This window comes from Haliaeetus albicilla, chromosome 2, assembly GCF_947461875.1.
Source record: "Haliaeetus albicilla chromosome 2, bHalAlb1.1, whole genome shotgun sequence".
Classification (NCBI taxonomy): Eukaryota; Metazoa; Chordata; class Aves; order Accipitriformes; family Accipitridae; genus Haliaeetus; species Haliaeetus albicilla.
Genome location: NC_091484.1, coordinates 21568116 through 21595867, shown reverse-complemented (window position 1 = coordinate 21595867; position 27752 = coordinate 21568116). Strand labels below are relative to the sequence as shown.

The 27752-nt window shown below is 40.2% G+C and overlaps 1 protein-coding gene across 3 annotated transcripts in view; it reads left to right on the top strand.

Annotated features, from left to right (window-relative positions):
• The window catches only part of ELMO1 (engulfment and cell motility 1), a 317430-nt gene that overhangs the window by 149148 nt on the left and 140530 nt on the right, over positions 1-27752 (top strand). For all 3 annotated transcript variants that reach the window (XM_069809495.1, XM_069809506.1, XM_069809487.1), the window contains one exon: positions 10689-10797. In XM_069809495.1, coding sequence (XP_069665596.1) covers positions 10689-10797 — 109 coding nt within the window. The remainder of the gene's footprint in view (positions 1-10688; positions 10798-27752) is intronic.

Here is a 27752-nt window from a genome sequence, read left to right as displayed (position 1 = left end):
GAGGTTGTTTACTATGCAATATGACTGGAGCTTCCAGAAGAAAGAGTGTTAGTGGAGGGGGAAAACCCCCATGTTTTCTTTGATTGTGTAGTATCCTTAGCTATCATTTGGATTTTTAAAAAAGTTTCCTATTGAATTAGTTTCCTGCTGAGTTAGCTTTTCTTTCTCTTTTTTATGAATTATCTGGTGCTATCAGTGACTGATATGCACTGCATTTTTTTCATGTTCCACTTCAATAATCAATTGCTATTGGAAGACGATTTGCTTTTAAAAGGTGATGACATAGTATATGGAATGCATTGATGGCAGTAATGTTGAGTATCTCTGCAAGAAATTTCAAAATTTTTCGCAGGAAATAATTGGCAGTTTCCCAAGCTACATAATTATAGGACAGTCAGAGTGTATAATTAAAGTTAACGGTGAAGAAAATGATTGGAATAAAGCTTCGTGACAGATAATTTTTTTGTTGTTGTTCTTTTGGAGCAGACAAGTCCCCCCTTGGTTCTAATCTGTTCCTTTCCAAAACTATTTCAGCTTCACGTTCTACTACTTTTAAAAATAAAATTATAACTTACCATTTAAAACACTTTATTCAGTGCAGATATCTTGAGATTTTTCTTACTGGTAACTTGTAGCAATGTGCCTTCGAAACTTTCCTGAGTGTAAAAAGGGTCTGAGGAAAAACCCTTCCATGGAAATACTGTTATGCTACCATTGGTATTAGTATCTCCATTTATTGGTGCTTTGTCATTGATTCGTTTGGGAATTTGTGGTGCAAGACTATTCAGATCCATTTTGTTTTCAAGATAGAATGAGGAGAGAGGTATAAATATATGAAACCGAAATATTTTGTATGCATATGTGTGTGGGGGTGTGTATTCATTTGCCTGATTTTGGTTTTTGTACACATGCATTTCAGTGATCGCTAATATTGATGTAAAATAATGATATTTACTTAATTTGGTGTAAAGTGCAAACTAAAGGAAGCAAAATGGAGCACTCCTTTTATTTGTAAACCAAAAAGAGAAATTTGATAGTTGTTGTCCTGTGTTTAAATGTGCTGTGTTTGTGCCTGGGATGCTTCTGTAGAAACACTGGCTTTGCAGTTTTGATAAGTTGACCCCTATATGTGCAGTCAGTGTTCATTCAGGTGTTCTTGATAGCAGGCAGCAAAATCAAAGCTACTGCTCCAGTTGTGGGTGGACTGCCATTCGTCTTGGATCTTGGCTAATTTAACAGTATTTCCTGGCAGAAAAAGAAGATGTCATTGGGTAAACTGAATTTACAGCAACTATGCCTTAGCTTCTAATGCACTACCATTGAAATATTCCCTTATTTTACATTTTCCTCATGGGCATCTAAATATAGTGATAACCTTCATCTGGGAGGGAGTGTAGGATTTTACTTAAAGGTTACTGTATTTCACAGTAAGTCAGTGGAGTCACAAAGAGGTCCTATACGACATTGTCTCTGGTGGGGTACACATTTCTTATTCTAATGAATTTGCTTTTGATGACTGCAGGTTGGTGACTTGTCTATATTTTTCTTCTGCGCTTATGACCAGCCATATTCTAGCAGGTCTCACTGCTTCTTTGGGGTGAGATTCTGCCTTGAGGAGACACATACTGTGTCTCCTTGTTTTGTTTAAGCACAAGAGATTGGTGCTTCAGGCAGAAACTGTAGATAGACTTAGCAGCTCTGTGTCTGATCATTGGCTGTCCACCTGTTTGGATTCTGCCCAGCTGGTTGCCCAAGTTTATGCCCAATTCTTTGCCATTTATTAGGTTAGTAGGTTCTTCATATGTGTAGGGAAAAATAAGTGTTCCTTGGAAAGAGATCATTTTACTGTAGCCTGAAATTCAACTCTCTCATCTGTAGAAGAAAAGGTTTTTCCTTTTTCCCACTGATTTTATCTATTTCATGGAAATATTTGCTAGATATTGAGTGTAAAATTTTCAGTATAAAATATTGCCACCAGGGTGGTGGAATGCGTGCTGAAAAGTTGGGCTTATTAATCCCTTGATATGATTTATAATTGCTACTACATTTTTGTAAATGATGTGTAAGATATTTAGTGGTATGCTCCTCAATTTTCTGTTCTTGTATTTAAAAAAAACTTTAAAAGTTATTAAAATGTTTGAAATCAAAACAACTTTTGGACCTTGGTTGTGCCAAGAGTTATTTTGATTACCTGAAAATTAAAAATTGAGCTGGTTTAGGGTCAGTAGTAGAAAATCCCCTTTCCCCTGCATCTGCTGAGCTGGAAAATCAGTTATTCACACAGCTGCTATGCAGAGATATATCTTGCCGAGCAGCTACTTGAGTTGCTGCTTTTGGGGAGGTTGAGGAGGGAGTTCTTTTCCTTTTGAAGCTTTCAGAAGTCACAGTGGAGGCACAGGTGCTGTTTGCGAGTGCTGGTGATGCAGGCAGGAAGATTGCTGGCATCCTGCAGAGACCTTTCAGAACTTTAATGGGTTGAGTCACAGTCTGTCTGCCATATACTTTCTAACCCATGCAGTTGTATAGGAGGCTGCCTACACATCCTTCCGCCAGTTCAGAGAGTCTCCTCATGCCTACTCATTCTAACCTGATCAGATATGAATAGTCCAACATATAATTTCAGCATTTTCTGAAATAAAACTGAGTTTGATTTCTGCCATACCATTTTTTTCCCCCAGAAATGATAGGAAAAGGGATGTAATTTATTTCTGTTCTGCTAAAAGTGGAGAGAAAAGTGAGCTTTGTTATATGAGTCTCATGAAGGAATGCAGTTTTCCACATGAGACCTAATTGCCTCAGCCCAGTGGGTCCCAGCCTGTTAATGTGTTCTTGTCTTCTCTTTTCTCCGCCAGTCTTTCCATTCTCTGTTCTTACCTTCCACTGAGATATCTAATTGTTTTTCTCCCTGCTTTTTGTTTTTTCCCAAACATCACTCAATCTCTCTGCTTTCCATAACAACACACTGGAAAGTTGTGTGATTTTGCCCCGTCACTGATGGCAGAATTGAGGTGGGTCCTCTACAGTAAGGAGGCAAAAGCCTGGAGTGGCTGGTTGCAGCGTAAATGCAGAGTTAAGTTAGTACTGGGGGAGGAAGAGGATTGTAAGGGAGTCATGGCACCCTCTGCACAGCCCTGTATGGGATACATAGTCCTGTGTACGTTCAGATCACTTCTCACCATTCATAGCACACCTAAACTTTCCCATGTATATGGAAGCTGTTGGCTAAAGGAGGTCCTGATCCAAAGGGCCCAGAAGTTGTGGCAACTCTAGCTATTGTCTTTAGAAGGTTTTGAATCATACCATGAGTTGCAGCAGTAGCACAGAAAGATTTGGCTGATTTTTGTGGAGCCATAATCCCTCCACCTGCAAAGGTGAGATGTGTATACATGGGGAGAGAAGACAACTAGCTATGGAGTCTCACTGATTTTCCCATTTACTCTGTGCTGGGAGCTTTTGTGATGCTGGTACTCTAGCTGCTAGTCTCACTGATGTACAATAAAGGTTGATGCTTTACTAGTATATCCATACCACAATAATGTTAGGGCACTAGCAGGGCCTGTTTCATATTATGAAAGAAAAGAAAATTGAAAAACTTGCTATATTCTGCAGGTACTGCAGTTTCCTGCCCTCCATTTCTGCCACAGGTGAGCAAGGAAAAGACTGCAGGGAAAGCATTGCCTTCTTACATTTGTGTGGGGCATGGAGGGAGAAGGAATACCTGGTGGGTAGTTTCCAAACTGGACCAGGTCAACACCAAATCGCTCTCCTCCCTGCCTGGGCCTGTGGGAAGTGAAGACTGCATCCTGGTGCTGCTTCTGAAGATGACATGACAGCTGGGCCTCTCATCTTGGGTCTTACCACCATTCTTTACAGTGATTTGGTTTGTTCTGCATGGAGTGCGAAAGAAAGGAGGAAGATACATAATATTTCAAGACAAAGGACTGTGTATTTAGCTTTTGATGGAAAATAAAGACAATACAATCATGCTTCATGCAAAGGTGTTTGTGCGAGGAACAAAATTTATTGCTAGGTGAGCAACTGCAGAACCATCCAAATTTAGCTTTTGATAGTTTGGCACTAGATTTGTTTTAAAAGAGGGGGAAAAAACCACACTGTAACTTTCCAGAAGAAAACCAACTATTGGAAATTTTAAGCCATCTTTGTTAGAAGCGTTTTATGGCTGCAGAGTCAAACACTGGCTGTAATATTACCCCGACAGCTTGAATTCCCCCTCTTATCTGTATGTCATTATATAATGACATAATCAGATGCTTTTCTTCTCCCTCCTGCCCTGTGTGACTGTGTCATTGTCACCTGGCTGCTTTGCCATAGTGGGCTTCGTGCCTTCTGTTAGCAGTTTTCCCCGGCAGCAGAAGGTTACAGCGCACTTCCTCACACGATGCGCAGGTTAGCCCTCAAGTGCTTATTCATAGTTGCACACAACAAAGCATGTATCAGACTCCTAGTGTCTTATCCCTAACATGGTCCTGTAACGAGATGTCCCTAAAAAAAAGGCACAGCTTTGCAGCTGTGTTTCTCGTGTCAGTGGCTCCTTTCTTCTCCTTCCTCAGTATCTGTAGTAGGTCTTGGCTCTTCTCTCAAATCCTGGCTTAAATTGCAATTCTAACTGATGTAACTGTTGCTTTATTTTAGTTTTGCCATGAGGAATTTCTGTAATGCCTCAGGAATGTGAAGGAAGGCTGAGATAAGGGAGAGAGGAAGCATGGGAAATTGAAAATAAAATAATGAAGATAAAAAGACAAGTTACAGGAGACAGTGCTGAGTGTAGGGTTTTGGAAGAGCGCTGATGCTGAAGTTGAGGCAAATGACAAGCTGCCTTAAGAAGAAAGCAAAATTAGTGAAGAGGATGAATGGAAACTGACTCTGTCTGAAGTATACTCCCTTATCCTTCTCGGAAAGCATATTCTTAGGACTTGCTTCCTAGAGTTACTTAAAGCATCTAAATGAAAAGAGAATGGTGAAGCCTACCATACGTGATAAGGAAGCTTAGGAAAAGGAAAAGCAGCGTCAAGAAAAGGAGGAGCATCCCTGCAATATTTGGATGTTAAAATGCTGCCTGACTTTTCATTTTGGGTCTGAGGAGGTTTTTACCATCTTTACTAACTAGCTCTCTGAACCTCTTGATACTAACCTACAGCAGAGTGCTAGAAAACATGGTCTCTATTAATGTAGGATCATTTTAGACAGTACTACAAAAAAGGTCTGGGGAAATGCTCCTTTTTATTAGTGCAGCAATGCTCGTTGAACTGTCTGCTGTGGGATTTATTATAAGTATTGATGCAGCTATAGTGGGTCTAGCCTTTCACTTCTGTATTTACTTCCTAACCATAATGAATCTCTATGCCATTGCCAAGCTCTGCGGTTGGTTCAGGAATCTGAGAATTACATCTGCAGTTGCTATGGGCAGTATACTTTGAGCCAGTTTCAATCTTTAATGTGAGGGATTAAGGAATTGGCTAAGTTGATATTCCTTCCCAGTGAAGGAAGAATACTTCTGTCTGGTGGTTTCATCCTCGTGGATTTTGATGAGGAAGCTTTTGAATATACCTGTCTTCAAAACTGTGCGTTTTGTCAGTCATTAACTCTTAGTTGCAGGTATAAGCTTTGTTGTTGAAGCTGATGCAGATTTTTAAGCACGTGGTAGTCAAATGTGGAAAATTCTTAATTTAGTCCTTTGCCTCTCTGAGAATTTGTTTTGTGCTCCCGAGGTAGTGATGGACTCGATGAATAATTCAATGGAAGATCATAAAGGAACACTGCCATAAAGTTAATTTTTTTTTTTTCTATTGGAGATTTTGCATTATTCTTCTATGATCTTGGCAGGACACTTGAATTTATTTTATGTTATTGTCCGTGCTATTGGTAGGTACCTTGTAAAGGCAGGTAAGCCTTATTTGGGTGATGCTGAGCACCACTGATTATAACACAAGGGGAAGTAGAAAAGATCTTACAGTTAAAAACAACAATCTAACATATTCTCTAAGGAGGAATAGTCTTTCCTGTATCTCTTTAAATGCTTTGTTGGACAATTGGATGTTGGAGGGCTGCCTTCTGCTTCTTGAAAAGACTTTTGGCTTCAGGGGAAACAGCGTGCTTCAGGCAATTCATGTGGCTAAATCCCAGAAGAAATTCACCTCTCACCAGTTGCTGACCGACACTGCCTGAAGTGTCTGCTTTGGGAAACATGATCAAGCCTTCATTTCTCTTTCTGATCACTCTTGGGTTTTGTTTGGTAATTGAGAAATGTTTCTCTTCCATTTACAGCAGGAATTTGTAAATAAGAGAGGAGAAATATATATAGTAGGTAACTTAAAAATAGTAAAAACCATACAGTTCTGTATGCTGCTACAAATACTGTCAAATTCCTATGCCTTAATAGGCTACAGAGTTTCATCTGTAGAAATGTCAAGAAAATGGATAACACTGGTTTCCTAAAAATTTCATCTCCTTGCATTTTTAAAAACATTTTTAAACCTCTTCCTTTCTCCTCTTCTGCTAGTCAATTAATCTCATTGTTCTTGTGATACTATTTTGTTCTTATTCTATGCTTATCTCACTTTTTTCTTTTTTCCTTGCTTTTTCTGAGCTGCAGTTGTTTTGGTTTGTTGTTGGTTTTTAGTTTTGGGTTTTGGGGGTTTTTTTTAAGAACAGTCTACTTTTTAAAAAATCAACTTTCTCTTCTGTCTTGCTCATTGATGTCTTTTCATCACTCAAACTTTTCCTGGCTGCCCTCTCTTGGTAATTTTCTTTCCCTTTTGTTTTATTTTCCTTGAGATTTTTGTCTGGATTTGTTTTTGCTTTTCCCTAAAGAAAAAAAATATGTTGTTGCTGAGTGTTACACATCATGGTGGTTTTCTGCTTTGCCTGATGGTAATGGGCAGTATTGATCAAAGGAGCAGTAGAAGAGAAGAGGTTCTGCAGCATTTAGTACTCCTGTACTGTGAGTTGGTTTTGGTTTTTGTCTGTATAACATCTAGCGTATTAGAAGCTACGTTTCCATGTTGGACCTTCCCGATTCTGTAGCTCTGCAAGAACTGAAGTAAGGAAAAACTGGCAGAAGTAAATTCCTAATATCAAAGTAAAGGGCAGCCAAGCAGACCAGAGTTGAGGTAGGACTGAAGGAAGATGGAATATAAGCCGGCAGTGTGGCCAGGTGGCCAAGGAGGCCAACAGCATCCTGGCCTGTATCACAAACAGTGTGGCCAGCAGGACTAGGGCAGCGATCATCCCCCTGTACTCAGCACTGGTGAGGCTGCACCTTGAATATGGTGTTCAGTTTTGGGCCCCTCACTACAAGAAAGACAGAGTTGCTGGAGTGTGACTGGAGAAGGGCAATGAAGCTGGTGAAGGGTCTGGAGCACATGAGGAGTGGCCAAGGGAACTGGGGTTGCTTAGTCTGGAGAAAAGGAGGCTGAAGGGAGACCTTATTGCTCTACAACTACCTGAAAGGAGGTTGTAGCAAGGTGGGTGCTGGTGTCTTTTCCTGAGTAACAGGCGATAGGATGAGAGGGAATGGCCTCAAGTTGTGCCAGGGGAGGTTTAGACTGGCTATTAGGAAAAATTTCTCTACTGAAAGGTATTGGAACAGGCTGCCCAGGGAAGTGGTTGAGTCACCATCCCTGGAGGTATTTAAAAGACGTGTAGATGTGGCGCTTAGGGACATGGTTTAGTGGTGGACTTGGCAGTGCTAGGTTAACGTTTGGACTCGATGATCTTAAAGGTCTTTTCCAACCTAAATGATTCTATGATGTTGTGATAGAAACATGAATCAAGCCAGCGGCGTGCTTTGTAGACATGCAACAGTATTTTCAGTCTAGAGCTGTGTGTTATGTTTCTTTCCCTGCTATTGTTTTCACCAGTTTATGAAGTAAACATGTCCATTTGCTGCTTATTTCTCCTCCATAACCAGAGTGATAAGGGAAATAACATTAAAATCATGCCCTTATCAGCTGTATTTATAGCATTATATTTTGGAACAGGATATGAGTTGCGAAGTCGTGAAAAGAGTATTACAAATATAATAATGAATTTTGTAAATCTGTTGCCAAGGCTAGGAATGATTTCTCTTTGGGTATTTATAAGAACCTCTTTTTTTTCTTTCCCTTTTTACCATTCCTGTTTCTTACAGAAGATCCATATCTGTCAAATTTGCCTACAGATATTTAGATGTAGTAAAGGGCCTTCCATCTTTCTTTCTTACAGAAATGTAACATCAGCTCTTCCTTATTTTGCACAGCAAATGCTAAAAGATGATGCTTGCAGAGAGTGTGTCTGAGGATCATTTCAAGGCTGCTTTACATATTGATTACTTAAATTGCCATTTAATTTGCTGTATAGCAATACACAGGGCCTTAACTATTTCTCTGGCATTCTTATTGATTGCTGTAATTCTGCCTTACATTATATGCATAGATGGTGTCACCATTAAATATTTATGTGCTCATGAAATGTTAATATGTCGGGTTAATGTGAAACTCAACAAAATGCATTTGCCAGAAGTGAGCAGAAATGCTGATCTGAGTGCTTCCCTTCCCCTCCCCCTTACCCTTTCATTTTGCCTCTCCATTGATTTTATTACCAGTGTTTCTCTGCTGTATCTAAATCTGTGTCAAAGCAGCGCCCTGCTCCAGTATGCAGATTTTATGTTTTATAATGTGAGAGATAAAACACAATAATAATAAAAGAAAAGAAGTGATCTCAGGGAGGTGTTGAGACACAGCTTTACATTGCGCTTGTGCTACTCTATCATCATTCCTACATTTGGGTATGGAAAAGTAGCACTGTCCTCCATGAACGAGACTGAAGCAGGATGACTCATCCAGAAGGCAAAGTCATATTCTGATGTTCCTTGAACAGTGGCTGCAGCAACATAAAATAAAAATTGCAGGGGTGTTTCTTTGATTTGGTACAGCTGTTATCCAGAGATGATGTGGAACAATTATACATAATTTAAACCAAAACTTTTAGAAGGAAACATAACTCCTCTTGGCAGACTGGTGAACTTGATTCTGACACTGTCATGTTGGAAAAGCCCGGTAAAAATTCATAGGAGTCAAATGTTTATCATATTCCTAATGACTTTCTAAGCCTCTGTGGGAAGTCTAGGTGATTTAAAAAAACCACCACCACCACCACTGGAAAACAAAACAAAGTGATCATCCACTCTCATAAAACAGAGAGCAACCTTCCTTTTACAACCCTGGGTGATGGGTTGGGAGTAGAGTATCAGCTAGAGGCTGTCCTTTGTACAGTAGGACTAAAATAGATGCTTGGTGAAGAGGCTTCGGCATGCTATGTGAAGCACGTAGCTTTCCTACTTGCTTTTGGGTTTTCACTCTTTTCCCACTTTTACCTTTAACCACTTCACAAAGAAGGCTTCTGCACATAAGAGAGCATGAAACAGTCACAGCTAAGATCTAGGGAGGGAGGGAAAGGTTTTGCTGCCATCCAGTGTTGCATCGGTCCTCTCCTCCACCTCTCCTCCTGGTTTTGGGTGACGTTCCAGCCTTGGAGCCTTTTGCAAAGGTTTCTTTGCTGACAAAATTGGAAGATTTAAAACAAATGAACAAACAAACAAACCCCAAACCAAAACCACAACCAACAGAAAAGCCAAACAAACAAAAAACATGATGAAGATGGGAGTTAAGGAGACAGGAGGCAGAGTGCTATGTATAAACACCTGTTTGTGAAGAAAATTTAGAGAGCCTCTGAGGTTCTCTGGTGCTTGGCAAGATCTCTTACCTTTGAAATTCATTTTCTTCCTCTGTCTCTCATCCTGAGGCTATGCAGCAGCTGTTCAGGATATGTTTTGTTTCTTTTTTTTAAAGTGGCAAAGTTTGTTACTGCAAATCTGTTTTGACCATTTCTTTTTTTTCCTAGCCCCTATTTTGCTCTCTTTACAGGCTCACAGCTTCAGTGAAATCTATAGTATTTTTTGATAAGTCATTTTTTCATCTACAATGAAATCTCTTGTTTAGTTGTAGTGCCGGGGAAAACTTAATCCCAACTGCATCTGATATGGCAGAACTTAATGGGTGTAAAAATGTGCAAGGAATTCTTTTCTCCCGTTTATTTTGCAGTGTCACTCAGCAGAGAATACAAAGGCTCTCCTTGAGTCGTTTTTGCAGCACTTACAGGCTTGATGCAAGAGTGATAGGTCTCTGAAGTGTTTTGCATGCAAGCACAAGTTCCTTCCATAATAGAGAAAATGCACACATTTTCTTCCTTTGTGGACTTCAGTTTGATTTTTGACACTTGACTAGCCTGAATCCAGCTATGCAATTTGTGTCCCACCTTTTTCTTTTTTTTTATAGTTCCTGCTAGGTGTGTTTGTGTCTATAAACTGGCAAATTTGAAATGAAACTATTTCTTTTTCTTTGGCTTCTACTGCAGTTTCTCCAAGCCAGAGTGGTACAGAACAGCAACATTGCATAGGAATGGCAAAGCTTCCCAGCTGCTCATGGAGCAGCACTGCTTCTGTGTTGCTGACTGCCTCAGACATAGATCATTTAGCTGGGGGGAAGGCTAAGGTTTATGAAAACAGAGCCTCCCCATACAGTTTTCCTGAATTCAGCCTGGTATATCTTGTAAATGTTGGATGTGGAGGACAGTACTTTAACTCATGGGTTCTTCAAACTGATTATTTTCCATCTTGATTCCTCCTTCAGATTGTGCTGGAGAACAGCAGTCGAGAAGACAAGCATGAGTGCCCGTTTGGCCGAAGTAGCATTGAGCTGACAAAGATGCTGTGCGAAATACTGAAAGTAGGAGAGCTACGTAAGTTGACCTGTTTGTTTGACCTCTAAGAACCACAGAGTGAGTTCAGTGATACTGAAAGTTTATTTCAATGCAAGAATTTCCTTCTGAGAATCGTTTCTCAGTATAGTTACATATTGAACACTGGCACTCAAAATAGCTATGTCTGTTTTTCTGTGTCTTACTAGTTCATGGGCATACCAGGGATGAGGGTGGAATAGGGGAAATGGGCAATGAGTCTTTGAATCTCTTCTATATGAAGCAGGGCAGTTGCATCATTTTTAGAGAGGCAGTTCATTTCCCATTGGGTGCTTTGGTGTAGGAGACTTCATGGTCTTACCATTCCACAGGCTTGTCCACAGGTTGGTTTTATATGAGTATCATGGTCATTCTTTGTGGGATTGCTCATTTGAACTGACACATCCCATTTTCTATTAGGTATCTAAAGCTCTATCTCAATACTAGATTACTCTAGCCGTGTGATATGAAATACTGTATTTTAATGCAGAGCAAACACGCTGTCTTTTGGCTTCAATTACAGTCCCTTGACAAATTGTTAGATACTATCAAACAGAAGAGCGTGTCTGTATCTTCATTAGTCTAGAGTGTTGGTGTTTATCAGTATATATAAACTTCAGTTACCCATCAATAATGTTATGGATCCAGCTGCAGTCTGTTTTGGCAAGCACTACCTCAAGCTTCATTTTCTTGTTGCACAAGCAGGGCGCACAACTGAGATGCTTTGTTTCTTTCAGAGACATTTTTTCCCCTAATAAAGATTTTTCTTTTACCTTTACACCCAAGTCCATGAAATGTAATGAGAGAAGAGCAATGCAAAAGGCAGCAAGAAAGCCTGTAGGTTGGTTCTTGTTCCTACTAGCTCTGCAACAGACATCAAAACCTCTGTTTTAAAACTATGATTTGGCTGTTAATGCATCTGAAGCTTTTAAATGCAGTGTCTTGAGAGAATTTATTGACTAAAGGAAAAATCTATCTCTGTGCAATGAGTCAAGATAAAACCTGTGCATTGCTTGCAGCTTCCAAATTGTCAGTCCATATTTGACAGACCCAGATAAATGATGCAACATTTACTTTTGAATACCATCCTAAGTAAACCAGAGTTATTAAGGAGCGCATTGCCTATGTCTATAAATAAACAGCTTAGCAACTATTTTAGATGTATGGCAATGGTAGTGTGTTGTGTAAGGTTCAGACTGTAGCAAATGTGTCTCCCTTAACATAACCTTACTACTGCAGTTGAGGTGTCTAATGCCAAATCATGCATGGTAGGTCTGTCTGAATTCTTCTGCCAGTAAATGTAGGAGGGATATTATTATCTCAACAAAGCAGTAAGCCAACTTGAATTAAGCGCTAAAGATCAATTTTATTTTTACAAAGGCACAGAAAAATATCTGAAATCCAAAATATGGCTTTGTACCTGGTATTTTTGTGTATGTCCTGTCACTCCATGGGACTTGCACTGCACTTTGCTGCTAAGAAAGATGATTGATCTTAGAGGTTAGCCAAGTGTCTCGGAGTTCTTCCTTGCTGTGTCATAAGAAGTCATTCAATAAATAAACCTCTTTTTTGCCACAGACGTGTTTGTTGTCCACATGCAGGGAGCTATTAGTATGTAGATGATTTGCCATGTATGGTACTGTTTGGTCCAGTTGTTTCTAAGGGCAACAAAGCTGGTGAGGGACCTGGAGCACAAGTCTTATGAGGAACGCCTGAGGGAACTGGGGTTGTTTAGCCTGGAGAAAAGGAGGCTCAGAGGAGACCTTATCACTCTCTACAACTACCTGAAAGGAGGTTGTCCTGAGGTGGGTGCTGGTCTCTTCTGTCAGGTGGCTGGTGATAGAACAAGAGGGAATGGCCTCAAGTTGTGCCAGGGGAGGTTGAGATTGGATATTAGGAAAAACTTCTTTACTGAAAGGGTTGTCAGGCATTGGAACAGGCTGCCGAGGGAAGTGGTTGAGTCACCATCCCTGGAGGTATTAAAAAAGCTTATAGACAAGGCACTTCAGGACATGGTTTAGTGGGCATGGTTGACGGTTGGACTCGATGATCTTAAAGTTCTTTTCCAACCTAAATGATTCTATGATTCTAACTTCTGCAGATGGCTTCTTCCATGTTTTAACTTTTTCATTATCTGGTCTTTTAAAGTGGGGATTGTGAATAAAATAAGAGGATTTAGAATGGTGGCTCAGTTACCGTATGAAGAAAAATATGAAAGGAAAGCTATTTTTGCTATCTTAGTTTTAGGAAGAAAATGACTTTATCATTTTTTTAATTTGTTTTCTGGGCGTGTTTTTTTGTTGGTTGGTTGGGTTTTGGTTTTTTGTTTGTTTGTTTGTTTTTTGTTAGAGTAGCTCTATGGTTTGGAAGTATGGGGTTAGAAAAAAACTGAAGAATTCCCCAAGGATAGCTCTGACTAAGGGATGGTACCTGTTAATGTTCTGAAGCCACTTGCTTTGATGTTATCGAAGCTGCTGGGATGCTACATGTGCTGGTTTGCAGCAGGCTCCCGTGGTGTTCTTTCATAGGCGCGTGATGTTGCACAGAGAAGATTTGATGCTGAGAAGTGCACTGGTGCTTCTGTTGATAGAAATCAGATGTAGCATGACTGACTTCTGCAAAGTCATGCTAATCTACACCCACACAGCATCTGTCTCTGGATGCAGCAATAAGGTTGCGTCGTAGCCTTATATTCACAGGGGACAGAGCTAAGGTTATCTCTAGCTCATCTTGACGATTCACCTGTTCCCCAGTAAGTTTCCTTAATGGTTTTGTTTATGTGGAACTCTAGTTGTCATTTAAAAAGGCTGTAATAAAATAGACCTTTAAAATAATGTACAGAAACCAGATTTCTTGAAAATGGCTGTCGCAGATGTGCATCTTAAATGACCTGTGATCAGCAGTATATTTTGTTGAGACATGCAAACTAGAACTGACATCTTAGGAGAATGTATATTCAGGTTTATTCTTCACTTGAAAATAAATACTGTATTGCTGAATAGGATTGGACATCTTAAAATCAGTAGTTACAGCTTAGGGCAAAGGTGTCCCTGGTAGTTTGTATGTGATAGGTTTCAAAATATGGTTTTAGGCTGCCAGTGTTTCTTTAGAAATTCAAAACTTGTCATTATGGCATTGGAACACAGAACTTTTTTCCTAGCAGTTTCTGAATTGTATAATTTAAAAGCCACAATAAATGACCTTTTGCTCATGAAATATTCAGCAGTAGAAACTTTCTTAAAGTGCAGAGTAGATAAAAGCTGCTAGACTGTCCATTATTTATGAAGAGCACTTTAATGTTGATTATATTCCCCCTGCTCCCTTGTATTAAATACCTTCAGGCAACAAGAAGACATTTTACCATTTCTTTTTGGTCCTTTCAAGCACGCATTCAACCCTGCAAGGACTCACAAGAAAGTGTTAAGGGCATGCCGCCTCTTCTGCTTTTGTATTTCCCCAAATCCAGGTGTTGGACTTCTTAATTCTTTGACTTTGGTTCCAAAATGTTCATGGCTTGGAAATTCATCTCTTCTTCAGCAAAATATTTAAATGTATGTTTAAAGCTTGTCTAAGTAAAGAAAGCTCAAGTGCAAGCTGTGAGTTGAGCATATGGTGACTGCTTTACAGAGGTGGACTTGCAGAGTAGAGGAGCTAAAACTTAAGAGAAAGGTTGGTGTAGTGTTTAAGTAACGTGGAATTTAGAAGGAAACATGTCCATAAGCCTGTTCAATGAAATATCTGAATCAGGAAAGAGTGAGATATTTGACTATAAATCTTTTAATCTTGTGCTACTGTTGCTGTTAAAAAAGCATTGAAGAGAATGGCTTTCCTGAGTACTTGCCAAGGCACTCAACTTGGCAAACACGATGATAATTCTGATTTCTTCAATAAGAGCTTCCTTTGTATATCTTGGCTAACAAGATGATTTGCTTCTCATCCTCTGTGTCTTGGAATTGACATCAGACAGTACCGCTGTTACCCAGTGGTCAGTCCTCCTCCCCCTGTAGGGTAAGGCACTTCGACACTCCACATCCCTGCCACACTGACAAGTTTACAAAGAGCAGAAAAGATCAGGCCATTCATATTTCCTCCGTAGTAGCTATGAAAGGTAAGGTAACCTCCATCTTCCCTCTTCTTCCTTCAGGTTTCAGTACAGACTGTTGTGGTTTAACCCCAGCCAGCAACTAAGCACCACGCAGCCGCTCACTCACTCCCCCCCATCCAGTGGGATGGGGGAGAAAATCGGGAAAAGAAGTAAAACTCGTGGGTTGAGATAAGAACAGTTTAATAGAACAGAAAAGAAGAAACTAATAATGATAATGATAACACTAATAAAATGACAGCAGTAGTAATAAAGGATTGGAATGTACAAATGATGCGCAGTGTAATTGCTCACCACCCAGCTAGTCCCCGAGCGGCGATTCCCCGCCCCCACTTCCCAGTTCCTAAACTAGATGGGACGTCCCATGGTATGGAATACCCCGTTGGCCAGTTTGGGTCAGGTGCCCTGGCTGTGTCCTGTGCCAACTTCTTGTGCCCCTCCAGCTTTCTCGCTGGCTGGGCATGAGAAGCTGAAAAATCCTTGACTTTAGACTAAGCATTACTTAGCACCAACTGAAAACATCAGTGTTATCAACATTCTTCACATACTGAACTCAAAACATAGCACTGTACCAGCTACTAGGAAGACAATTAACTCTATCCCAGCTGAAACCAGGACAATGACAAAAACGCTCAGCGGAGAAGGAATATCCATGTTAACAGACTCCTGGCTTTGTTGGGAGGCAGTAACATTGCAGATAAATATGAAAATTAAAAACAAGATCCAAAAGGCCTTCCAGAACTAGAGGTAGTAAATTTAATGGGAGATTTGGAGTTCATTAAAACTGAGTATTTGTCATAAGTAAGAATTCGAGCTCAGCATTTTGCATAAGTAGCCTTAATCCTCTCAGATCTGTGCCTACAGTGCCCAGTTCTCTGTACCTGTGCTCAGCATGTGGCACTGTTCCTACCCTCAAAACCCCTTCAAACTCTCATTCCTGGTAGAAAGTGATACTTGACTGTGTTACCTGATTTATGCAGAACTGGTACAGCTTCCCAGGCTTGTTGCCTTATTTCCCTACAGCTTAAACTGAAATTGTTTACTGTTGAAGCTGGTGAAGAGGCTTGTAGCTGATAGAGGAATGATAAATTAATGCTGTGTGCACTGAGGAAAGACAGTGCTACCAATGGAGGAGTAGTCTAAAGATGTTCATAAGCCAATATAATTGCATGTCTGAAGTTATTCTATAATCAAGGCTTGTCAGATTTCAAGTATTTTTCACTGTATTTTTGAGCAGGACACAGATGTTCAACTGCCAATGTTCGTATTTGATTGTTTTGATGGGTAGTGTTCAGGGGCTTTTGCAAAAATCTGCACTCAAGCTTTATGACAGACCACAGGGGTATATGCCACATGTCAGATACCTGGATTGTCCTAAAGCTTCTATCGGATAAACAACTTCTTCACTGGGTTTTCTTGCTTTTCTGTCGTGGGGAATTTAATTGTCACAGGGTTTTGTTAGACTTGATTAGTTTAGAGGATTTTTTGCCTTGAAAGAGAAAATCTAAATGCCAATGTATTCTAATGCCCTTGATGCTGTTTACACATGTTCTTTATATAAATTTCTCATTGCAATTATTGCCCAGGTTGCAGAATTGAAGTGGTCTAGAAATTCTTACATTATTGTCCCTTTATCAAATAGAATGTGCTAGGCATTAGAATGTATACAGTGATATTCATGGTTGTGCCCGCTGAGATGAAGGTAATCAAATCTTATGCTTCAAGGAGTAAGCTGATCGCTGCAAGGGTCAGAAAGCACTTTTTTGTCTTTGCACAATTTTTCCTCTGCATTGCACAATCCATAGTGTGCAGTGTAGTTTGTGTCTGTTGGTCTTTCCCTGAAAGCATATTGGTCGCTGCAGGGTCAGCATTCCAGACCTGAGGGCTCACCCCATTTGATTTTTCTTTTGCTACAGCAAATCCAATATTTTTATAACTGAGTGTCGTATTTTAAAATTTTTTCCCCTTGCTTGAAAGCGAATTGCCTTTTCACCCTCCTCTTCCTCTTCCTTCTCTTAAATTAAAATAGAATAAAGCCCCAGAAATAGTAAATAAAATTAGTTAAGGGAATTTTTACTGTTCTCACATTTCTTCTTGCAATTTCATTTTCTGGAGGCTGAAGCATTTTACGAGCCAGGAAATGTTTGTTAGGAAGTTGAAAAACTTTTCTGGCCAAAAAAGGTATTTAGTGAAAGGTAGCAATTTTCTGTTTCATCCTGAACTTTCATCCTAGCTTTAGAATGTAATAAAATAACTAAAAAGAAATTTTAACCTCCTTTGTCTTAGTTTTTTACTGCATTCATTCTTACATATCCACTTTTTTATCTTCTTGCCCAAACCATCACCACACCAGATAACTCCCAGTCACAGCAAAAATTAAGCAGATCTTGAATGAAGGCTAGAAGATAAGCAGCATTTGAAAACAATTTCAGTAGTAGTGAACAGAGGAAAAAAATACCTAACTTAATCCATATTGATCTTGAGTTTTAAAGGTTCCTTTAGAAACATTACTAGCAAATTAGCCATTCCTGACTATAGGGACATTAAATGCGCTTGTCCTTCTTGATGCAAAACTAGTAACTTCCTGAGTGGTCTGAATTGTACTTTTCTTTTGTATGATAGCAGAATCTTACTTTATCAAAAAGTCTTCTCTTTCTGTTTGCTGGCACAGTTTTGCAGGAGAGGCAGAATGAAACTTTCCTTTTCTAGAGAGATACTAATTTCTTTGCAATTAACCTCTTCTTGCTCTAAAAAGTCTTAGTCTCTTCAGGCTTATGGTAAACTGTGAAGTCTCTACAAAATATCTACTGTAATCTATGAGAATATGAGCAAGGGACCTGCAGACACAAAAAGATGTTTCATTTTTACCTCTGAGTGACAGTGAGACAGATTTTGGAATGTTACTTTCTACACATGGTACTGTTGGCTTCAAAATTGGTACAATGTTGACTTCTGTGTCAGTTAGCTGGACACCCTGGTCTAACTAATATCCTCTTGTGTGTTTTCCTGTTGTTTACAGCCATATGTCTGCTCTCTTTGGAGCAGGGATCATAACTTGTTTTGTATGGGCAAAGTGCTTAACCTTACTGTGTCCTGGGTGAAGAATCCTTTAGCTTCTTTAAAATTACATTTACTCAATTTTCGATATTATTAATAATAATAAAAAGCATGAGGTGTGTGTGTGAACTCAAAAAACACTTAAGGGCAAGGAAGAGATGTGGATGTAAGGGATTTTTTTTAGAAATTGATTAATGTATCCAAAAGACAACAAAGAGGTAACTTGATTCCATGTGAAGAGCTCTTTGATCTGGTAATGAAAGGGATAGGAAGAATCAAGACCTGGGAGTTAAAACCTGTTAAATTCAAACTGGGAGTAAGTTATAAGCATTAGCTGTGAGGGTGCTGAACTAGAGTAGTAGCAGAACAGAAAGCTGAAGAATGATGAGAGGAGGAAAAAAAAAAATTCTTGATGTTGATTTCCTGAGATTACTGGAAGCTATAGGTTTGGCAAATTTGGTGACATGGTAGAATAACAGCTGTAACTTGTTTCAGTATGGTTACTGGAACCCAATTCTAGGATTTTAAATTTTTTTTTTTAATGGACTATAATAGATTATGTAGTAACTTAAAAGTCTGGGCAGATGTGACAGTAAACAAGAAATATTAAAATATTTTGGATTATTGCCATAGGAAAAAGTATGGATAAAATAAAATCTGCAAAATATCTCCCATTTTGAAAACTCTGCTTCTCTTCTGATCTTGGAGAACTTTGTTAGCTGTTCATTCTGTGTTCCATGGCACTTCTTGGTTTCCCAAGAAGATATAAGTGAACACTGAAAAATACAACAGCAAGCTTCCCTCTTGCACTGCCAGACATTGGAACAGACTGCCCAGGGAAGGGGTTGAGTTGCCATCCCTGGAAGTATTTAAAAGACATGTAGATGTGGCACATAGGGACATGGTTTAGTGGTGGACTTGGCAGCGCTAGGTTTACGGTTGGACTCGGTGATCTTAAGGGTCTTTTCCAACCTTTATGATTCTGTGATTCTAATGATGCCTGCCTTGAAGAAACAAACAGCAGGCAAAATCTTATAAACAAAATGCAGGCTTTTGAAGTTCACTTGCAAACCTGCAAAAAGAAGGAGTGTCAGACAGCTGAGATGTAGCCAAATGTTTGTTGCTTATCTGGAACAATTTGTGTACGTTTTAAGGGTTGGTCATTGTTCAGGGACAGTTTAATGCTGAGCGGATTGAAATTAAGAGAAAAATCATCTTGGAATCCATTCTGGACCTCCTTATTTCACTTTGTGTTAATATTTTATAAATACAGATATATTGAAAGTAGCCAAAGTTTCTTGTATTTTGCAGCAAGCTGTGCTTCAAATCTGAATAAGCCCTTACGGTTCCACAGCACTGCTGTGCACCAGACTGGAAATTTTGCAGCTGCTCCTTTTAAAAGAGGCATGTAGTTGCTTAATGAATTGTACACAGAATTGAACAATGTATAAAAGCCCAGTGTTGTTTTAATGGCAACTTTAGGTGTATTTTAATGTTGCTTTATATATTCCAGAAACGTTTGTGTTGGCAAAGCTAAAGGATTTTCAGGGTGGAAGGTGTTTCATGTTGCAGGTGAAGAGGTGCTTTTGGGGTTTTGGTATCTGGAAAAGGCAGACTGGTTTGGGTTTCGAGGACAACTGCATTAGCAAGATGCCTGCTGAAATGAGAGCAGCATTAACTGCTAATTCCTGTAGTTCCTGAGACAAGGCTGTACTTGCAAAATGCGTGGGATTCTGGGAAACACTCGAGGCCTTGCAAAGAATACCCACTTTCTTGAACGGTTGAATGTCCTTGTAACAACCCTCTACTGAATTGGCTCTGAGGTAGTGAATGTACTGCTAATTGTCCTAGGTCATCCTGGCACATGAAGTTTCATGGATGCTTGCAAGGCACTGGAAGCACTTCTGGATTGCTATTGACTGTGTAGTCATGTCCTCAGTCAGAAAGCTTTACTCTCTCAGACTTTTTAGCTTTGTTTATTCTAAGTAAAATAAGTACCTTTTTAAAATTTGAATCTGTGAGGGGAGCTTCTGAGCTTCAAAAGTATTTAAAATTCAAGTTACCAGGCTTCTGAGAGAGAAGATCAGGCAGAATGCCCTGACACAGTACTAACCAGGGGTAAGGCAGGCACTGAGTACAACTTAGTTGCATCTACCTGTAGCTTTTCTCTGGTTAATACACGCTGCTTCTCCAGCCATGCACTGCATTGTAAACACTCTGTTTGTGTTTATTCAGGGAGCCAAAAGGCTTCCTTCTGTTGCTTGGTGGACCAAACAGATGAATACAGGTGTTGTCAGAAAAAACACCAGAGCAGGGAGTAGTTAACTTTCATCATAAAATCGTAACTTTTGTCATATAATTTTGGCATCACCTGATACTGTGGAAAGCTACTTTAAATTGACTGATCATGTACCACTTGAAACTGGTGGAAGAACTGTTTTCATGGAGAGGTTATATGTGGCCATCGGTCATTCCTGATCAATTAAAAACGGCATGTCCTTGATTTATTTTTTTGCAAGTGTCTTCTCAAAGAGTTGATCAAAACAACAATGAAAACAGAGTAATGAGAGCCTGAGTTCTTAATATATTTTCTTTAAATTATTTGTTAGTAACTAGCTGTGTTTAATTGTAAAACATGATCAAACTGCCCTTAATGTACTTTGTTGTAAATCTTTACCAGTCAAGCTCTGTCTTCGCAAGTAAAAATAACGGTAATGGTGAGTAACGTGAAGGACTGGAGCTGCGCTGTGAAGGTGACACAGGTTTTTAACATTGGGTTACTGATGTTATGTACGTGTTGAAATACCATAGAGTTGTAGAATGGTTTGGATTGGAAGGGACCTGAAAGATCATCTGGTTCCAACCCCCTGCCATGGGCAGGGACACCTTCCACTAGAGCAGGTTGCTCAAAGCCTCATCCAGCCTGGCCTTGAACATTGCCAAGGATGGGGCATCCACAACCTCTCTGGGCAACCTGTTCCAGTGCCTCACCACCCTCACAGTGAAGAACTTCCTCCTTACATCTAATCTAAATCTACCCTCTTCCAGTTTAAAGCCATTACCCCTTGTCCCATCAGTACATGTCCTTGTAAAAAGTCCCTCTCTGGCTTTCCTGTAGGCCCCCTTTAAGTACTGGAAGGCTGCTATAGGGTCTCCCTGGAGCCTTCTGTTCTCCAGGCTGAACAACTCCAACTCTCTCAGCCTTTCTTCATAGGAGAGGTGCTCCAGTCCTCTGATCATCTTCGTGGCTCTCCTCTGGACTCGCTCCAACAGGTCCACGTTGTTCTTATGTTGGGGACCCCAAAGCTGAATGCAGTACTGCAGGTGGGGTCTCATGAGAGTGGAGTAGAGGGGGAGAATCCCCTCCCTCAACCTGCTGGTCACGCTTCTCTTGATGCAGCCCAGGATGCGGTTGGCTTTCTGGGCTGCAAACGTACATTGCAGGTCATGTTGAACTTCTTGTCAACCAACACCCCCAAGTCCTTCTTCTCGGGGCTGCTCTCAATCCATTCTCCGCCCAGCCTGTATTCGTGCTTGGGATTGTTCTGACCCATGTGCAGGATCTTGCGTTTGGCCTTGTTGAACTTCATGAGATTTGCACGGGCCCACATCTCAAGCCTGTCAATGTCCCTCTGAATGGCATCCCTTCTCTCCAGGGTGTAGACCACACCACACAGCTTGGTGTCATCAGAAAACTTGCTGAGGGTGCACTCAATCCCACTAGTCCATGTCACTGACAAAGACATTAAACAGTGCTGGTCCCAATACTGACCCCTGAGGAGCAGCACTCGTCAATTGTCTCCACTCAGACATTGAGCCCGTTGACCACACCTCTTGAGTGTGACCAGCCAGCCAATTCCTTATCCACTGAGTGGTCCATCCATCAAATCTATGTCTCTCCAATTTAGAGACAAGATTGTCATGTGGGGCAGTGTCACAGGCTTTGCACAAGTCCAGGTAGCTGGTGTCAGCTGTTCTTCCCTTATCCACCAACACTGTAACCCTGTTCTAGAAGGCCACCAGATTTGTCAGGCACAATTTGCCCTTAGTGAAGCCATGTTGGCTTTCACCAATCACCTCCCTATTTTCCATGTGCCTTAGCATAGTTTCCAGGAGGATCTGCTCCATGATCTTGCTGGGGACAGAGGGGAGACTGACTGGCCTGTAGTTCCCCAGGTCTTCCTTTTTTCCCTTTTTAAAAATGGGGGTTATGTTTCCTCTTTTCCAGTCAGTAGGAACTTCCCCAAACTGCCACGACTTCTCAAATATGACGGATAGCGGCTTAGCCACTTCATCCGCCAGGTCCCTCAGGACCCGCAGATGCATCTCGTCAGGTCCCATGGACTTGTGCACCTTCAGGTTCCTTAGATGGTCTTGCACCAGATCTTCCCCTACAGTGGGTGGCTCTTCATTCTCCCAGTCCCTGCCTTTGCCTTCTGCGACTTGGGCAGTGTGGCTGGAGCACTTGCCAGTGAAGACTGAGGCAAAAAAGTCGTTGAGTACCTCAGCCTTCTCCATATGCCGGGTAACCAGGTCTCCCGTTTCCTTCCAGAGAGGCCCACATTTTCCCTAGTCTTCCTTTTATCACCGATGCACCTATAGAAGCTTTTTTTTTGTTGCCCTTGACATCCCTGGTCAGATTTAATTCTATCAGGGCTTTAGCTTTCCTAACCTGATTCCTGGCTGCTCAAACAATTTCTCTGTATTCCTCCCAGGCTACCTGTCCTTGCTTCCACCCTCTGGAGGCTTCCTTTTTGTGTTTGAGTTTGTCCAGGAGCTCCTTGTTCATCCATGCAGGCCTCCTGGTGTTTTTGCCTGACTTCCATCCATCGCTTTCATTTCTGTTGAAATGCTTGCTAATGAAAAGCTTAAGAAAATTAGCTTCTAACAATTAGACTTCACTTGCCCTTCTTGAAGAAGTGTAGATTAGTGGGAACTGTGACAGGAGAAAGCTGTAGACCCTCAGGGCTTTTACAGACCTTAGCGATGTTCACTTTCAGTGAGAGTTTTTAACAGTGCTGGCTAAGTAAAATAAAAACAGGAGGCTGCAGCGTTATATTTCGCTCTGTTCCATGAAGAAGGGTTCAAAAAGTGAGTACAGTCACTCCTGAAACTGCCCTTTCAGCTTTACTTCTTTACTCCATTTGTGGCATTCTCTATTCCTGGATTAGCAGAAACTTTGCATAAATGTTTAAATGTCGTGAATGCATTTTCATGGTTTATTTATTTATATGTTACAAGGAATTCCATTTCTTGTTTCATAACATTTCTGGTCTCTTTGTGCTGAAGTTTAACCATGGCTATCTTTTGTGAATTGAAGAATAACTTTAGTGTAATTTTTAAATATAAAGCTTTAATAGCTGTGAGTAAGGGAGAGGGAAGGGGATTCTTAATTTTGGGAGAGGAATTCCAAATAGTCTGGAGAATTGGCTTATGGCATTAAAACAACTGTAAATGTGATGTAGTGTCATGGGGTGGAGTCAGGAGGTGAAATTGTGACCTCCTAGGAAACTTTGCATTAGGATATCACATCCCTTCTGTAGGGCATCGGGAATGTAATCGTTGGCATGCCTGGCCCATTTTTTAGCTAGCATAGCTAGACTTTCCATTTTGTTATTTCATGAGAGTTTTGAAAGAAGATGGTCCTGGTTCTTCTCAAGGGCACACAATTCCTGTCACATTTCTTTTCCTCAGTGTGTCAGGAGGTCCATATGTGCTCTCAGGACACCTCTTGGAAACAGCAGAGTCTCCTGGAATTCCTGCTTACCAGTTTTTGGACAAATTAGAGCTACACTCTTTGTATGCACCAGTGTCGTGGTTTAACCCCAGCCAGCAACTAAGCACCACGCAGCCGCTCACTCACTCCCCCCCATCCAGTGGGATGGGGGAGAAAATCAGGAAAAGAAGTAAAACTCCTGGGTTGAGATAAGAATGATTTAATAGAACAGAAAAGAAGAAACTAATAATGATAATGATAACACTAATAAAATGATAACAGTAGTAATAAAAGGATTGAAATGTACAAATGATGCGCAGGGCAATTGCTCACCACCCGCCGACCGACACCCAGCCAGTCCCCGAGCGGCGAAATCCCTGCCCCCCCACTTCCCAGTTCCTAAACCAGATGGGACGTCACATGGTATGGAATACACTGTTGGCCAGTTTGGGTCAGGTGCCCTGGCTGGGCATGAGAAGCTGAAAAATCCTTGACTATAGTCTAAACACGACTTAGCAACAACTGAAAACATCAGTGTTATCAACATTCTTCACATACTGAACTCAAAACATAGCACTGTACCAGCTACTAGGAAGACAGTTAACTACATCCCAGCTGAAACCAGGACAACCAGTTGTGTGCCTGTATATGCTGATAAGTCATTAGAGGAATATAATTATATGCTACCTACTCCAGAGCCTGTCACAGTAGGAGTTTATTAATAGGGAGGCACGCATGCATGCGTGCACCCATACAGACTCTTGGTCTTTGTCTTTGAAGCCAGATTGTTGTATGAATTTAGGCTGCCATAATTTTTTATTTCATGTATTGGAGATATTGGAACAAAATGGAGCTCTCTATGAAGAATTATTAGATATGTAAATGCTTTCTGACAGAAGAGTTGTTAGCTGCCCCTAAACACCTTTTAATGTACTATGCGCCTTCAGCACAGAGAGCTGTTACTCTGTTCTGGATCTTTCCAAGTTGTTTTTAAAAGAAAATTTCATGGCTCAAGTTAGAGATATCTCTGTTTTTTTCCCCTAAGTCTTGTTCATTACTGAAATTTGTACAAAGACTTTATTCCTTTTCTTGCAGTTTCAAATGCTGTGTATTAACAGACCTCTGGCCTCCAGCAGTTCTAGGTTCCCACTAAGCTCTCTGCTTATTTTTCCTGGGCCTTTGTGTTTTACATGTGCACAGCTTGCTAAGTTACTTGCTAATAATCCCACAAACTGTCTGGTGGCTCTATTTTCTCCCCTAATTACCACTACAGAGCATCAGTTTAATTATTCTATCCAGCCTCTAAGAAAGGACTTAAAACATCCATCAGCTCTATCCAGATTTGTTGTCTCTTCACATCAAAGACCCACTCGATGACAGATACTTAAAAAACCATAGCTATAGGCATGTATGAAGTGACTGATAAGGAGCTAAGGAAAGGTGTTAGACTCTTTGTTCATCTGAAGTAGGTTATCAAGACACAAAAAATAATTGGTTGTGTACGTACGTGTGTGAAAGAGCTTGTTGGTGTGACACTGACTCTCAAGCTTTTTGCAATAAATTTTCTTCTGGTGGATAGTAAGTCCTTTGATTGCTCTTTGGATGTATTTAATTTTTAAGTTTATAGTCTCTCAGCGTGAAATAGAGTTGGTATTTGCACAGTAAAAATCTAAGGCAAGATCTCTGATAGTTTGTTCTTTAGGCCTCTCCAAGCACTCGGTGAGAATTAAGCACCAAACTTACCAAAACAGAAAACAAAGGAAATCACCTTATAATTATACATTTCACTTGTGTTTGTCTTAACATTGAGAATATATTTTGTCCTTCATGTGTTCAGGTGTCCATAGTTTTTGGTATCTAGCATGGAATACAATTTATTCATCCCCGTCGGTGACAGGACATTGTGTAGCTGTACCAAATAGGACTGAACACGACAGAATGCAGCATAGGTTTGTGTCCTGGTTTCAGCTGGGATAGAGTTAATTGTCTTCTTAGTACCTGGCCACAGGGTGGAGCAGAGCTCGCAGGACCAGAGGCTCTCATTTTCCAAGTTCTAGGCTGCACAGTGTCACAGTGAATAGCTCAGTTGCTATTCATCTGGGGGGTTTAGAGTAGATGGCAAACCTCACCCGAGATGTTAAAGAGATGTTCAGGGTGTATACCTAAGCAGGAAAAGGTTAGCTTAAGTCTTAAACAGGCAAAAACTTGGCTGAGCCATAACACCCGAGTGTCACTGCTAGTTTTGCTGAAGGCAGAGACTGTTACCAAAATAGATGAAACCATTTTGGAAGAGGAAAAAATTATCAGAGCCAGTGTCAATGAAAAGAGACTGTAAGGAAGTTAGGGGTTTTCCACGGAGAACAGGTTTGAGTATGTCTGTCTAGGCCCCAAATTTATTAGTTAATCAGGCTGCAATTACTTTTAATTTAGGCATTTGATTGTTATGCTTTGCAATAGAAAAATATGATTTTTGACTTGGGGAAAAAAAAACCAAACCCAAAAACCAACTAACACCTCCTTTTAGATCCTTTTTAAAATCATCTTAAAATTTAGGCCAGACCTAATAGGTAAAAAAGGAAAATGTCCAATCTCTTTCCCTTTTTCTTTTTTTTTTTTTTTTTTTTTTTAATAAAACATAAAGGCTTGGTGTTTCAGAGGTGACAGTTTTGCAGGTATCAGAGACATGCTTTATGTGGAACCATGGTGCAAGCTGACCATTACTGTGAAAAATAGTGAATCTTATTCTAAAAAGACTTCAAATTTTAAGGACAGTGTAGCCCTCTGCTTTTAGTTTTATTGCCTGCTTTTCCCCATATCATTATTTTTCATATATGTTTTGCGAGGGGCATGTGGTCAGACTGGAGCAATTCCTGCAGTGACCAGCTGCAGGTGCTGTTAGAACTTGTGGCCCTGATACCAGCTAAAGGCTTAGATGGTGGTAGTCTTTGTCTAAATTAATGTCCTAGAGTCCAATGTACTTCCAGTCCAGAAAGTTCATTGCCTTTTCATATAGTAATCCATGATCAGGCTTGTCATAAGCCTGTCATCTGGAAGGACTAGAGGATCACTGATCTACAACAGTATTTTGTTGATGTGCTATATTTAAAGGCATTAAAAGGCTTGAGGATTATTTGTGAGGTATTCTTGAGGTTTACAGACAGATGGTTGGAAGCATGTCCTGGAATTCTCTTCTTCAGCTTTCAACAGTGGAGCCATCAGCCACCCCTTCCATTTCCTTCCCCTTCTGTATAGCAAAGGGTAGCTCTAATAATTATTTCCTTGCATTTGAAAATTATACATTTTGGGTTTTGTGAATACCTAGCACATCTACGGGATTTGCCGTGCAGCCAGTCTAGAACTCAACCTGTTGTATTCTCTGGCTGTGCTTTATTTGTGCGATGATAAGGTTCCATTTCATTTTTATACCCGCCTCCCCCCCCCCCCCCCCCGATTTTAAATAGCACATCATTGTGTTTTAGGAACATTTGAGTTGAGTTTTCAATCTTTTTCCTAATATTTGCATATTAATAAGTCATTGAAAAAACATTATGTAAATTTTATATCATGGTGAATATATTATCAAATCAAATGGCCTTTAAGGGTAATTGTAGAAAGCTACTATCAGCTAGGGAGATGAAATTTGACTGTATTTAATTTTCTCTTTTCCCATACAGTCAAGTACCAAAGACTTGGAATTGATATAGTCATTTCAGAAATGCCATTAAAATGTGGAAACGAGGCATACCTTGTTGGGGTTTGGTTTGGTTTTTGGTTTGGGGTTTGTTTTGTTTTGTTTTTTTCCCCAGGAAATTATTTATTTTCTGTGAAGTCACAGTTGGATTTTTAAAAATATTTTGCCTTAAAGGTCTGTTTTGTTTACTCAAGTTGAGGGCATAAAGCTGTTCCAATCTCTGCATTTGCAACTTCAGAAATTTTTTTGTATGTAAAAAGTTTTCTCTTTACCAGGTAATTGAGAGCAAGGGGAAGAGGTAGTCTCTTTCCATTTTTAAATTAGGAATGGACATCCCAAGATGGACTTAAAAATCACAAGATATCTCTTATTTGACCCTTTTTGCCATCTGT